Source organism: Rhea pennata, chromosome 2 (assembly GCF_028389875.1).
Source record: "Rhea pennata isolate bPtePen1 chromosome 2, bPtePen1.pri, whole genome shotgun sequence".
NCBI classification, from domain to species: Eukaryota; Metazoa; Chordata; class Aves; order Rheiformes; family Rheidae; genus Rhea; species Rhea pennata.
The window spans coordinates 124,480,616-124,495,047 of NC_084664.1; the positions used below are offsets into that span (position 1 = coordinate 124,480,616).

At 37.8% G+C, this 14,432-nt stretch overlaps 1 protein-coding gene across 6 annotated transcripts in view; it reads left to right on the forward strand.

Annotated features, from left to right (window-relative positions):
• NCOA2 (nuclear receptor coactivator 2) overlaps window positions 1-14,432 on the forward strand; it is a 184,104-nt gene that overhangs the window by 125,572 nt on the left and 44,100 nt on the right. For all 6 annotated transcript variants that reach the window (XR_009957682.1, XM_062570289.1, XM_062570288.1 and 3 more), the window contains 5 exons: window positions 4,924-5,027; window positions 8,095-8,272; window positions 10,542-10,727; window positions 11,655-11,756; window positions 11,846-11,986. Coding sequence is in view for 5 of the 6 variants with exons in the window: in XM_062570289.1 (XP_062426273.1) it covers window positions 4,924-5,027; window positions 8,095-8,272; window positions 10,542-10,727; window positions 11,655-11,756; window positions 11,846-11,986 (711 nt within the window). In the remaining variant the exon portion in view is untranslated. The remainder of the gene's footprint in view (window positions 1-4,923; window positions 5,028-8,094; window positions 8,273-10,541; window positions 10,728-11,654; window positions 11,757-11,845; window positions 11,987-14,432) is intronic.

Below are 14,432 nucleotides of genomic sequence, written 5' to 3' on the forward strand. Positions count from 1 at the left end.
CTCCAGAAAATTACAAAGCATGTTGATTATAATGGGACATCTGAGAAAACCTGCTTCAAGCAGCATTGGATAATACAATTACCATTGTACCATTACCATTTTTTTCTATTGACCATTTCCCTCAACAGTTTTTAGATGCTGGTGCTGCTTTAATATTTCACCTGTTTTTTATTTTTGTTCCTCTTCTCCTCTGAAGAATCATACATAATTGTTACTCCTATGGCACACGTGTTGATGCAAATCTCTTTTGGAGTATTCTTCATCTTTTCACAGTCCTTAAAGAGGCTAAGGTTTTGTTCTTTATTTTGCAAACAGAAATCTCATTAATTTGTACTGGTTTTGATTTTGCAAGAAAGATCAAACTGGGTGGTGAGGGAGGGTTGTTTCTCTAACCAGTCCTATGAAGGAAGTCGGACTAAAGCATGGAAAAAGGCAAGGAGACCTGTCAGGATTTCTCCTCTAGTTGTGACTGTGCAACCTGTAGGAATGTGGTGTTTTAGCCGGAACAGAGAAAAGAAGATGCCTCTCATTTTCACTTCTGATTCTTCTATCAGTTCTCCTTAGAAAGCCACCATATTTGAGTTGTGAGGTGACAGGATGATAGAAAATTAGAACATTTTTCTAAGTTGCAACACAGAAGGAGACTTCAAATTATTGCCTTTGGCAATAGTTCATCTGATTTAGGAATTCCTGTTAATCTAATGCAATTTCGCAAGACTTGCCTTCAGAAACTAGAGTGAGCTTCAAATAAAACTTGACTCTTTCCTACTGATGAATTTGGCTGAAAACATTTGTGGGTTTTTTCTTCCATATATCAATGTAATAAAGTAGGTACAGTTTATGATCATTAGGAGAGTGTCCAATTGAAAATATTAATATGTGTTTTAGTATATTGCTGTTTATACTAAACATATCCACAGTTTAAAACATAAATTTACACTCATCACTAAAATGCTACATATTGGAATGTTTATATTCTTTGTAGTATCTCTCTTAGGAGTACTTCTGCTTTGTTTATTTATTTATTTTTAGCTCTAGGCTAAACTCTTAATTGAGCAGAGCTAATAATTATTTCATGTGCATGAAGTTTACTCCACTTTAATTTAGATAAAATGTACTTGATCCCTGGTAGCCGTATTGATAAGGATTGGGCCAGGTTCTCATTTAAGCTCCCTCTCTGCTGAAGCACTCGGGGTGGACGGCAAAGCTCGACCTCTAGCAGAAGAAACCCTTTTGGAGAGGGGAAGCTGTGGGAAGCCCCTTTCGCCTCCTGTCACTTCCTGAGCTGGCATGAGGCCGTATTTCTTTCCGGACTGAATCTCCGCTCTGTTTTTCCTGCCTTGCTTGCGGCACCATAGCTGTTGCAGGAGGCAGCGCGGCCGGGCGGTGCGAGACCGAGCAGCCAGCTCCCCTGCTCTTCCACGCTGTGTGGCTCCAGTGGAAAAACCTCACGACTGTGGTTAGTCACAGCATAATACCGTCAATTCCTGTGAAACAGGGGGGGAGGAGAACAAGACTTATGAGAGGCTTTGCAAGGTTGGGCCTCTGCAGCTATTTTCTTAACCCCCTAACATTCAAAAATCATTAATCTACTTTAGAAATAAGAAACTCTCTGTTCTTTTCATTTGTGTGTAGGGCCCCCAGTGAACCTAAAAAACATAGGAGAAGGAAAAAAAAGGAAAAGTAAACCTTACATTTTCATATCACTACTTAACTCTAGAAACTGGAACTGTAAGAAAAAACACAAAATACAGACTTGTGATAAACCATGAGTGTTGTCATCATCAGAATTAATCTGTCAGCTGTTGCTGCTTTTTTTCCCCCCAACCTCTCTGCAACAACGTTTTGTTCTCGATTAGTCCCACGTGCTGTATTGCTGAAGAAAAGACGTGCTTTCCAGGACCTCCCCTGTGCCTCGCTGTTGGGCCAGCACTGCTGCCGACAGTGCTTGCTCTTGCTTTTTCCCTGGATGCTGATAAACTCTTCAAGATGGGCTTTGTAGGTCAGTCAAAAATGGATAACTGAACATTACTGGTAGCTGCAGCTGGTATCATGAACGTGAATGACTTCTGGTCCTACCGTTACGAGGCTGTCTGAGGCCACAGTTTCCTATACAGTGCTGCTTAAATAAATGCACAGGGAACCATGACCTGTATACGTAGCCTGTTTTAAGCTCTTTGGCCTGTGTACCACCGTACACAGTTATATTACAGATCTAATTATGAAGACCATCATTTGGGAGCACTTGTGATTTATAATGCTTTTTGCAATGCTTAAACAAATGTCATATATCGTATAGTGTGCATTATCATCATCAGTGACAGAGATAGGTAGGCAATATTTTTCCATGTATAATTTTCATATTTTCTCTGTTTGTTATACTCTTTTCTTAAGCAAGCAGTGTTTTTATTGGTCCCTTAGGTTAGGCTCTAGAAATAAGTGGCTAAGGGAAAAGGAAACAGAGACGTCAGATGGTTGTGATGGACAGCTAATGGTACGAAGGGAGGTGGTTAGGGAGCAAAGGGTCAAAATGGAGAAACAGGGAGGCGGGAAGGGAAAGCAGCCACTTTCAGAGACTGGATATACGGCCTGATATATCTTCAGTCTGATGTGATAGTGTAGTTTCTATGTTAATCACCATTATAGTCATTAAAAACTTTCTCCTTTGTATACAATTTTTCTTCTTGTTGAGCAGTGTTTATGTAGAGAGAGCTGTCGTTAGTGATGATCTGTTTGAACTTTCTGGTTTTAACAGTCAAAAAAAATCTTCAGCAAGTGTTTGGTACTATGTGAAAAAGAACTGGTAAAAGTTGTCTTTGTAAATCCATTATGCCAGGAAATACAGTATATTGAATGTATTTGCACACAGTGTAGAACATAGGACCATTGCTATACAATATCTACAGCCCCTCCATCTCTACTATAATCTTGTATCTTCTGATATTCTAGATGGTATAAAGGGCCAAAGCAGTGATGTGATGAAAGCAAGAAGATAGTATCCAAAAAGATGCAAACTATTCTATTGTAATATTTTTTGGTGTGAAAGCAGGGATCACTTTTTGATATCAGGAATAGATGGGAAAAAACAGCACTGCAGACTTTAATAAAAGCTCAACCCTATTTTTAGAATCTTTTAGAATTCGTTTAAAATTTTTAGAATATGTTTTCGGTATCGTATCGTCATATGGCCAACTCTTCTATGTTGTAATATGCAAAGGACTGTTTGATCTTTTTTTTTCCTTTCACCTGATCTCTGCCTTTCACAAAAAAAGGCCTGCTACAGTCCCCAGCTCAAGTCAGAATTATTTATTAGCATCCTGGTGAGTTTAAGTGTCAGGAAGAGTTTGTATTTATTCATAGTGTATTTATTCCTAACAGATTATTCTAATCTTAAGTGATTTAAGATTATTCTATTAGTCTGAACAGTTCATCTTCAGAATAGTTTTTTTTCATGGTTACTCACAGTAGTTTAGTACTGCACATGAATGTGCCATAAGAAGCTGGACAGGATTTTCCTAACACTTTTTTCATGAAAGTGTGAAACCACAGAAGTCTAGGATGAGGCAGTCCAAGTGACCAAAGCCTTATTGCCAGCAGGTGATCACTGATACAAGGACATCCAAGGATTCTGGGAAGCAATTCCTTTACTTGATGTGTAAGCACAATATGTGCACACTGACCTCAGAACCTCTGACAAGGAAAGAGTTCAGGGGAACTTTGGCTGCAGTCTTGCACGTCTACAGATAATGGAAAATACTGTCCACTTGGATACATTTTTATTTGTCTGACCAATACTTTTGCAAAGACCCCTTGGTCCGTCTGCGTATGGTACATTTGGTAATTCCCTCAGTGAGTCGTCTTTTGGTTTATTGTTGTAGAAGGCATACAGGCATACAGTCTTGCTGAGTATCGTAAGTTCGGTGTGCTTTCGTGTTTATTAAACTAATTTATGCTATAATACTTAAAATAAAAAACTTTAGTGATTTTTAAAGTTCTAGACTGTAATAAAGCCTTTTTACGTAAGTGCTTGAAAAATAATAAAAGAATGTTCTGAGAACAGAACTAACAACAAAAAGCTACTCTTGTATTTTATTAACTTAACATGTCAAGTATGTGTTTTGTATAATATTTAATTACTTTTCCCTTAAACATCAGTTTAAGGGAAACATTCTTAACAACAGTTCCCTTAAACATTCTTGGACTAGAAAAATTAGTACAGTTCATTACTTCATATGAATTATAAACCTTCTTTTTTGAATATTTTGGTATGTTTGGATGTTACATTTGGAGGTATGGTCTGTGACAGTGTATATCACATACTGTAATATATGGCATTATACTCCAGGAGCCTTAAATCATTATTTTCTTGCTTGTAATTTTTCAATTAAAGCACTTGAAATTGACTGTGTTTTAATAACCTTAGTAAATAGGACAGCATGAAGATTATATGATAGTAAAAATGTGGGTGGAGGCGTGGGGAACAGAAATGAGACTGCTGTTTCACAGTAATGAAACAGTAGATTGCAGATTTGCATTTTTCCTTCTAAATATAGCGATCATGGAAAAGTTGCGCAGCCATGAGCTTTGCATACTATTTTAGATCTGTCTCTTAATACACCTTGATCCTGACTGTTACTAACTACATCTTCATAAGAAGTCCTTGCCTTTGCCAGGTATTACATTTTGTGATTTATTAAAATGTCTAGCAGAGGAACAGCTGAAATGATTTAATTTGTGTCATAAAACTGAAAAGCAGATATACTAGTTACGCTTTTGTTGAATCATCATGAATATTATTTGATCTCATTTTCAGTGTTGTTGTACTATAACTACTGTAAGAGCTAGTCACCATACACTGTGGACTCATTGTATCATTTAACTGGCACTGCTTTGTCATTTAATGCATAGTTCTCTCTATTGCAGAAAAAGCAGCAGCAGCTAATGAAGACGAAGTGCAAAAAGCAGATGTATCGTCTACAGGTCAGAGTGTCATTGACAAGGATGCACTTGGACCAATGATGCTTGAGGTGAAGAGTACACGTTGCCTTTTTATTTACTCCAGTTGTGCTCCCCTTAGATGTCGAGCAGTGTAATGAAATGAAAAAGTGCGGTTGGAGCTTGCTCTAAGAGAACGGTGAAGAGATAGAAGCCATCCTGGCTGCTTAGATTATGGCATATATGAACAGGGAACATGTTTCTGTTGGGTTCAGTGAGGAAACTCTCCCTAACTTGGCGGTGGGAGAGAGACAGAAATCGGCTGTTCGATGTTGCGGACGGCTCGAGTGCTTCAGTTGGCAGCAGTCTTCTATAGTCTCTGTGTGCATCTTTTATTCAGTGTAAATCATGACAGCCTGCAAGACCTGTTGTACCTAAGCACTGACTTACAGATACAGTAGTGTGCAAATAGTTCCTCTAAAATTGCATGTTATTGCTATGCAGTTTAAACGATTTACCATTGCAGCATTTACAGCATGACTCTTTTCCCTCTAGAATATGAAAGGGCTTTGTAAGATATGAATTTGGTTAGTTTAGCTAAGGTTTTTGACTGACTTTTAACTCTGTTGTTTTGATCCATGATGATGATCTGGGATCCTAATGTCATATGCTGCTGTCCTTTGGCACTACTGCTTTATCTGCTTAAGCTCACTTGCAAACTGCTGATTCTCATTCTGTCGGCTTTATCTGTAAGGAAGAATAAATGTTAGTTTAGGTAAAATAAAACAGAAGACTCTGAATCCAGCTAAAGGAACCAGTTTGGCAGATGTGTAATTATTCTGTCATTTCTGAATGTTGCATTAGCAAAATACATGCTACATCAGTTTTAAGTATTTGCGTTATTTTTTATTATTTGTTAGATGAAAACATAGTTTTCTGTACTACATATGAAGGCTCCAGAACCATAATACTGAACATTAGGAAGATTAAACAGGTTAGAGTGAAAACATTCTCCTTTGAAAGCTGGGGTAACAAACAAATTAATTTAATTTAATATTTAGTATACATGCTCACTGAATGTAGTTTTACTATCAAAAAAGCTTAACCTTCCATATCTGACATTGCTATGCTAAAATTTATCTTCAAGTTCCTATTAGTTTAACTCTAAGGATTTGTTTTAATCATTTGGAAAATAAGATTTTTTTTCCTAGCTTATCTTACATTGTACCAAACATGACATGTAAAATCACCCTTCTGTTATGTTATTCGTGTTTAATTTATTTTTCCTTTACACTGAAACCATTTCATATTAACAATGAAAAGTGATGGAACTAAATTAATAAACTGTGGTCCTTTTGCAACAAGAAACTGAGAAGAACTGAAAGGTGTTAGATGTTTGCTGTGGAAAGACTATAGATACTTTTCTTTGTGTCTTTATCTCGTTAAGGAAATTTAACTTTACAAACCCATTTATACACCCTCTTGAAAAACTTGCTCTTTCTCCTTTGCCAAATGATAATAAAAATGGCAATGCTGATGATGTGTCTGTTGCCTCTTGTCCTTCCCCTGTGAACCTCTGAGCAGAGCCTGACTCTGGCTTCTCTGTGTCCATCCATTAGCAGGTATAGACAGAAATAAGACCTCTCCCTCAGCCTTCTCCTTTGCACTGCCTGGATCTGCAAACTGCTAGTAGTATGCATCATTTTTAATACGTTATCTGTAGCCTGAGTATTTGAGAAAGGCCTGCGAGGACCATCATCAGTTGTATAGTACACAAGTTTGTTCAGCCCCAAAAATGCTGCATGCCTGTGTACATTTGCTTTATCAGCTCCTCCGTGTTACACTGTTTTGAAGTGAGCTGCATTCAGGTTTTGTATGGATCCACTGACATTTATTGCTCAAAAATCATGAGTTACTAATCATTCTTGGTCTGATTTGTTTCTCACTGGAGATGTAATATCATACATTCTGGTTTGAAATTGAAAAGTGAGCAAGCCACTGTTTTAGTGATTTCCCACCAACCTTAGAGAGGTGAATAAACTGGGCAAAGCTGCAGAAGTCTGTATGGATTGCATTTTTATTTAAATGCCAAAGTTCAAAGCTGGAAGGCCTTAAGTTTAAATCTATGCTCACATAACATAATGTTAAAGGTTCAGACTCTCAGGTATTTCTAGAATGCACAATCATGCTTGCATCTTAAGAAAAAAAAAGTATTATGCATGAGAATGTCTTACTGATATTGAAATTTTTATTTTATCCTGAGCAGGTAGAAGTGATGTAATATTTGTCTTAGGTTTTAGATAATGCACAGCAGATATCTTTGAAAGAATCCTTTAGCAAGGCTGTCCCTGTCACAAGTGATAAGGGGGGAAACCAATCAGCATAATTTAAGGAATGTCTTAATTAGACATTACCTTGCAGAAATCTTAAGTGCTTTGAAATACCGTGGACCTGAGCTGTAAAGGTATAAGATGGAACTTCTTGTTCCTGTTCCCTGGACCATATATGAACTGAATTAAACTGATGTCAAATAAAAACCAAAAGTAGTCCTGGGAGTAGGGATCTGCTCTGCACTTTAGTGTCCTCCTGCTCGCTGTGTGCTCTGATCTGTTCACCAGCATCAAGCTTCTTTTATCCTTCTCACCATTTAACGCCGTGCTTCTCACCTGCCTGGCTGCACGGAGCCCCGTTAGGTGAAGATACATAGAGGGGGCATGGAGAGAAAGTATTTCTTGTCCTTTCTTCCAGTGTTGTGTTGTGGGGCTTGTTTTGTTTTGGTTTCTTTTTTCCTGGGCTTCAGGATCAATCTTGTGCTGAATATAGCAGTTATTAGGCTCTGGGTTTGACAGAACTAGGTCCTAGTCTGGGGTTCCTGATGTAGGGTTTCCAGGGAGAAAGGAAGCAAAGTGGATTTCATTCTTTTGCACGAGGTATATTTTTCCATGATTTTAAAGTGGCTTTGGTAAAAGTAATTTTAGATCTTCAATATGAATTGTTTACTTTGCTATTAAAGACAAGAATATAAGAACTGAGATGGGTGCACAAAGATTCAAATATGTCTTCTGAAGGAAATATTTATTTTCCGGTTATCTTTTTGTTAATCTGATTGTCTCGTGTTGTATTTCTCTCTATCTCTTTCTCCCTTTTTTTTCTCCTCAGGCCCTAGATGGGTTCTTCTTTGTAGTGAACCCAGAAGGCAATGTTATGTTTGTTTCTGAGAATGTGACGCAGTACCTAAGGTACAATCAAGAAGAGCTGATGAACACAAGCATATATAGCATCCTGCATGTAGGGGACCACAATGAATTTGTCAAAATCCTGCTGCCAAAATCCTTAGGTATATACATTTTCCTCATATCGTACTATTACTTATTTAACTTTGATTTCATAAAACAGTGTTTAAATAACTTTACTTTATGCTCGCCTGCTAATTACACTTTCATAATATGCACTGTTTATTTTTAAAGTATATTTAGAGTGTATAAATGTTTTTTTTTTTTTCCCCAAAGCATCCTCCACTTTTTTAATTTAGCTTCTTTGTTTAAAATTACTCACGGTCACTCATATTAGCTGATGCTTTTAATGATTCTTTGGAGTGAATCCTTGTGCAACAGCATTAGCTGTGCGAATTCTCTGTTAGGTCTCTGTCTAGGCTGGTTATTCTAAAAAGGTCTCAAGAAGGGGGGATATTTTGCTGATGATACCAAGCTGGAAGGAGTGGCTGACACATCTGAGGGCTGTGCTGCCATTCAGAGAGACCTGGACAGGCAGGAGAGCTGGGCAGACAGGAACCTCCTGAGGTTCAACAAGGGCAAGTGCAGAGTCCTGCAGCTAGGGAGAAATAACCCTAGGCACCAGTCCAAGCTGGGGGCTGACCTGCTGGAGAGCAGCTCTGCAGAGAAGGACCTGGGAGTGCTGGTGGATGACAAGCTGACCATGAGACAGCAATGTGCCCTTGTGGCCAAGAAGGCCAATGGTATCCTGGGGTGCATTAGGAAGACTATTGCCAGCAGGTCGAGGGAGGTGATCCTGCCCTCTACTCAGCCGTGGTGAGGCCTCATCTCGAGTACTGCATCCAGCTCTGGGCTCCCCGGTACAAGAGAGACATGGAGCTACTGGAGAGAGTCCAGCGTAGGGCTACAAAGATGATCAGAGGGCTGGAGCACCTGCCCTATGAGGAACGGCTGCAAGAGCTGGGCCCCTTCAGCCTGGGGAAGGGAAGACTGAGGGGGGGATCTCATCAATGTGTACAAGTACCTGAAGGGAGGGTGTCAAGGTGACGGGGACAAACTCTTTTCAGTTGCCCCATGTGACAGGACAAGAGGCCATGGGCAGAAATTGAAGCACAGGAAGTTCTGCCTGACCATGACGGGGAATTTCTTCCCTGTGAGAGTGACGGAGCCCTGGCACAGGTTGCCCAGAGAGGTGGTGGAGTCTCCTTCTCTGGAGATCTTCAAGGCCCGCCTGGATGCAACCCTGTCTAACATGCTCTAGGTGACCCTGCTGAGCAGGGAGGTTGGACTAGATGATCTCCAGAGGTCCCTTCCAACCTTACTGATTCTATGATTCTGTGATCCTTATGCTAAAAAATTTGTTTATTTTTTGTTTTTATTCTCATCAATATTTACCTTTCTCTTAAAAACTTTTTTGTTGGTTGCAATTCTTTTTGCATTCATACTGATACTCGTTTTAGTATCATAGCTTTTCAGGAACAAGGATGAAAAGAAGGAAAAAGTGAATACAGTACACTTCTCAGTTACTCATTCCAATTTAAAAATATCATGTAATTCACATTAACATTTTATGGCTTTACTTATAAACCCTTAAAGAATAGAAAAATATAACCCCTTTAGTGGCTGAAACTCATAAATTACATCTTTTATAGCCTTTTATGACTGAAGAGGACAGTGAAGAGTATTTTTAAATGATAACCTGCTATTTTCTTATGTGCTCTTACGTTAATTTACTCTGACTGATGTCCAGTACCTATATTTGTGCATCCCAGGATTTTGTTTCCTTTTTTACTTCTCTTAAGTACTGTGTTAAGGTTTTAGTTTTATCCACCACTGCACCCAGGTTGTTCTAATCCCTTCACAACTTCCCTCTTGTAGCTGAGTATGTATTATAATTTATTTCTGATTGCATTGCTTCCTGTTTCTGTACAGTGCATATTACTTCATTTTCCTTCTGTTTCTAATCTAGACACAGATTTATATATAGTATTACTGTCTCTTTTGTGTTAAGCACTTCTAAATACAATGGACGTAAGTTAATCTGTTCTACCCAATAGGGATTTCACTGTAGTCTGTCACTTTTTTATCCACCAGTATTTAGACTATCATTCTGCTTTTCTACCACTGCCATAATTTGCTTGAAAAGACATGGTAGCTGAAAAAATTAGACAGCAGTGCTTTTAAATGTTAAGAAGTTTACAAATTAGCTTGTTACGTGCTGATTTGGGCTGTAATATTAAAAATACAGTGGTGGTGTTAAATGAGCTTGTTTCCTGACCAGTTTACAACCCACCGTGATTGATTTCGTATGGATAAGCAGTAGAAATGACTGCTGCCAGATTTATCTTACTGTATATTCTTTGTTTTGCTCAGTGAATGGGGGACCTTGGTCTGGTGACACTCCTAGGCGTAATAGCCATACCTTTAATTGCCGGATGCTGGTAAAACCTCTTGCTGATTCTGAAGAAGGCCATGATAACCAGGAGGCACATCAGAAATATGAAACTATGCAGTGTTTTGCTGTTTCTCAACCAAATTCCTTCAAGGAGGATGGTGAAGGTAATCAGCACTTTAAATGCATGTTACCACTTTTCATGCATTCTCAGATAGTTACAGGACAGCAATGTCAGTGATAATGATGTAAGGTTGATAAACTGGCTTCTGAAACCTGAAAAATACAAAAATTGTAAGTTTTCCGTTTTTCGTGTATCTGTGATTTTCTTTCCTTTTGGAATATGAATGTATACACCAGCACATACCCAATTGGTTCAGTTACAGTAGTTTAAATTGAGGGTAACTCCATCTACATTGATGAGATACGCTGGTTTTGTACTACTGTAATTATAATAAGAATGTAGCTGACTGGGAGGAAATCTTCAACTGGCATTCTTTTGCATTCTCAGAATGTGAAGATATTTGTGGTTCACTGTTTCCCTTACCATTTACTACTTCAGCAGGTAAATTTCCTCAGATTGTATTTTAACCATTCAGATAAGTAAAATTGGCTTACTATGCTTCCTCAGGGACAGTTAGTATATTGGGCATATTTAAGCAATGTGGCTTAGAAAGTACGAAATGGTAAGTGTTGAAGAAATCTGTGCCCTCAGTATATTGTTTTTGATTATTTATTTTATGGGCTGTTGAGCTACAGGTTTATGCATAAACATTTGAAAGCAGATGTTTATATCTATGTGTGCCAGTAATTATGGGCCATAGTGAAGTACTTGCATAAGTTTTCTTCCAAAAGGAAGCAAGCAAAATCATTTCTCCTATGATATTCAATGTTGTAGGAAATAATGAAGATCTGAAACCATTCAGTTCTATCTATCCTTTCCTTTTATTAATACAAAATCTATTCTAATTAATCCAAAAGGAACTGAAGGAATTACACTTCTGAATTCTCTTTGGGGTTGAGGGGAGGGGAGGTTAGGGGAAAAGAAATCTTCCTTTTCTATACAAATTACTGAAGTAACATTTTTGTTTAAGATTTGCAGTCTTGCTTGATTTGTGTTGCAAGAAGAGCTCCAATAAAGGAAAGACCACTCCTTCCCTCATCAGAGAGCTTTACTACTCGCCAGGATCTACAAGGTATTGTGAAAACAGGAGCTTTTTACTTGCCCCTGCCACCCCCCCCCCAAAGGGGAAATTGCTATAACAAATGTTTTATCTAAAATCAGGCAAAATAACTTCACTGGACACAAGTACCATGCGAGCAGCCATGAAACCTGGCTGGGAGGACTTGGTGAGAAGATGCATTCAAAGGTTCCATTCACAGCATGAGGGAGAAATATCTTTTGCCAAGAGACATCATCAGGAAGGTTAGGTTTCATATTTTTAGTGCTTTCTATATTTAAACTGTTTGTCATGCATATCTATTTGTTGTGTTCTCTGTATTATACCTACATGGGAACAATCAAGGGCTACTGACCTTTTTAAAGTGATTTTTTTAAATGAACTGATGGCTCTCTCTAGAGAGGTTTTCCACCATTTCCTCCATTTTCTTCTTAGTCCTCTGGCTGTACCTGTGGCATATTTGTGGGTACCTTAAATCTTCAGATTGTTGCAATTATTTTTAAAAAATAGACCTTTCAGTTTTTGTCCCAAAAGCCATTCACTACACATTATTCTTCAGAATCTCAGCTTACACGTTGCAGTTCACTGACCTGTATTCCACTATTAGCTTTTACTGTCACATTTACTGTGAGAAATCATCAGTGTGACTTACCAAAGATGCAACACTTGGGCTGTCTGGAAGCCTATGCTGTTGCACTGTATCCAGCTGATCAGTGATACAGGATACACCACAAGCACATCCACACAGTCAAGATTATGGAAAGTCGGATGTCAGACAGTACTGCTTACAGAAAGGTTCCCCGTGAGGTTTCTGTGATAAAAAAAAATGCAGATTTTTCTTTTTGTAAGGTCTTATCATCACTAATTCTAATAACACAATATGATGAATGCTCTATAATCCTCAGGAAAGTTCTTCTAAACTGTGAATAACTGTGGAACAGTCCATTCCCAGTGCAGGAGCATCATAGATTGGGCTCGTGTTTGTAGAACAAGATTTATAGCTGGCCTATAAGGAATAGTAACATTCATTAAACAACTGGCATGGTGTCTTGGAAACTAAATTTTAATTGGAGTCTCCAATGATTCCACCAAATATACAAAAAACCTTAATAATCCAGCTTTAGTTAAGTGTTCTTTAAGATGTTCTGCTATATTGAAACCTTCATGTTTAATGTTAGGAACTTTGGGACACAAAAAATACTGTGAAATTATATATAGCAGCTTTGGAGGTATATACATTAGGAGAGCTAATAATTCACAACCTTAGGTTGTGATTTCAGACAGAGCTGAAGAATATACTATGCAATTAAAATTATTATAAGGATATACAGAGCATTTTCAGGATAAGTATTTGTCTGTGCCAAAGGTAATTTAGGAGTTTCTGCTATGGCATCCAGCCACTTGTTATTTCAGCCCTCTTCAAAGGAGTCCTAACCAAATTAGCAGCTTTTCCACAGTGTGGGTGTTTGAGTGGGACCTCTCTAAATTATCTCTGAAATGATACAAGTATATCATATATACTATATATTTTTTATATATATATATATATTTACATATATACAATATGTATATGTTTTGGGGATTTAACTGTATCATTTTGCAGGGAAGGCTTAGGATAGTCAAACAAAACTGTAGAATTAGTGTAAATGAGAAGGCTCTTTACTTCTTGTAGAAGTTAGGAATGTGAACGATAAGATGAGCAGTGACAAGAACCTCTGGAAATGTTTTGTTGCCAAAGGACCCACCAGTAGAGAGGAATAATGGCTGAAATGTCTCTTTCCTGTGTGTTGTAGGATGGAGAGGAAAAACATGGCATAACTTGGCCAGTAACATTTTTGTGCTCGACTGAAAAATACCTTTTTTTTAAATTATGGTTTGGAAGTAGAAGCAAATAAAGTAAACATTGCCTATATACAATGCAGCATCACAGTGCAAAAACATTTCGGCATCAGCTTCATAAACAACAGAAAATGCAAACCTTTCACATTAATTCTCAATATGAAGTGCAAAATATATGGCAAGTTTTTATTGGCCACGGTCAGAAAAATAGCATTTCCTCAAGAGGAATACGGAAACATTCTTGTTTGCTTAAAGAATTAGTTTGGAAAATGATTTAAGTAGAGATTTCACTTGTATCCTGTTGGCATTAAGTACTGGAATTTCCTGATGTGGCATATGCTAAAGTTAAGAGCTGTGGACCTTCTGGTGCCCAAAGGTTAAACTGAAACAATGACATACCAAACAGTGAAATTTTGCTTTGTATTGTTTCATAGTTGTAGGTTTTTGTTTTTCTTTACATTTTTACTCTGAAAAAGCCCCTTTGGTTGTTTAAATTGTGCTTCCTGTTTTCTCACTGCCTAAATAATACTTTAAAACCTTGCAGAACAATATATAACAGTGGGGGGACAGGGAAGGAAAGCGATGGTAACCAGGACTTGCAAGTCTGAAAAGTGTGTTAGTTCTGTAGAGGACACTTTTTTAAAAGGCCACTCTTGGAAAACCATGTCATCTTATCATGATAGGGGAAAAAAAAAAGGGCAATGAAATAAAGATCAGATGATACTGTTAATTAAAAAACACAGAATATTTATTTGTAAGAAAATATAGGAAATTAGAAGTATTTATAGCACTTTCATTTGTATTTTTCCCCCTAAATAATTACATGAACAGAAACCTTCTGAAGTTGACTAT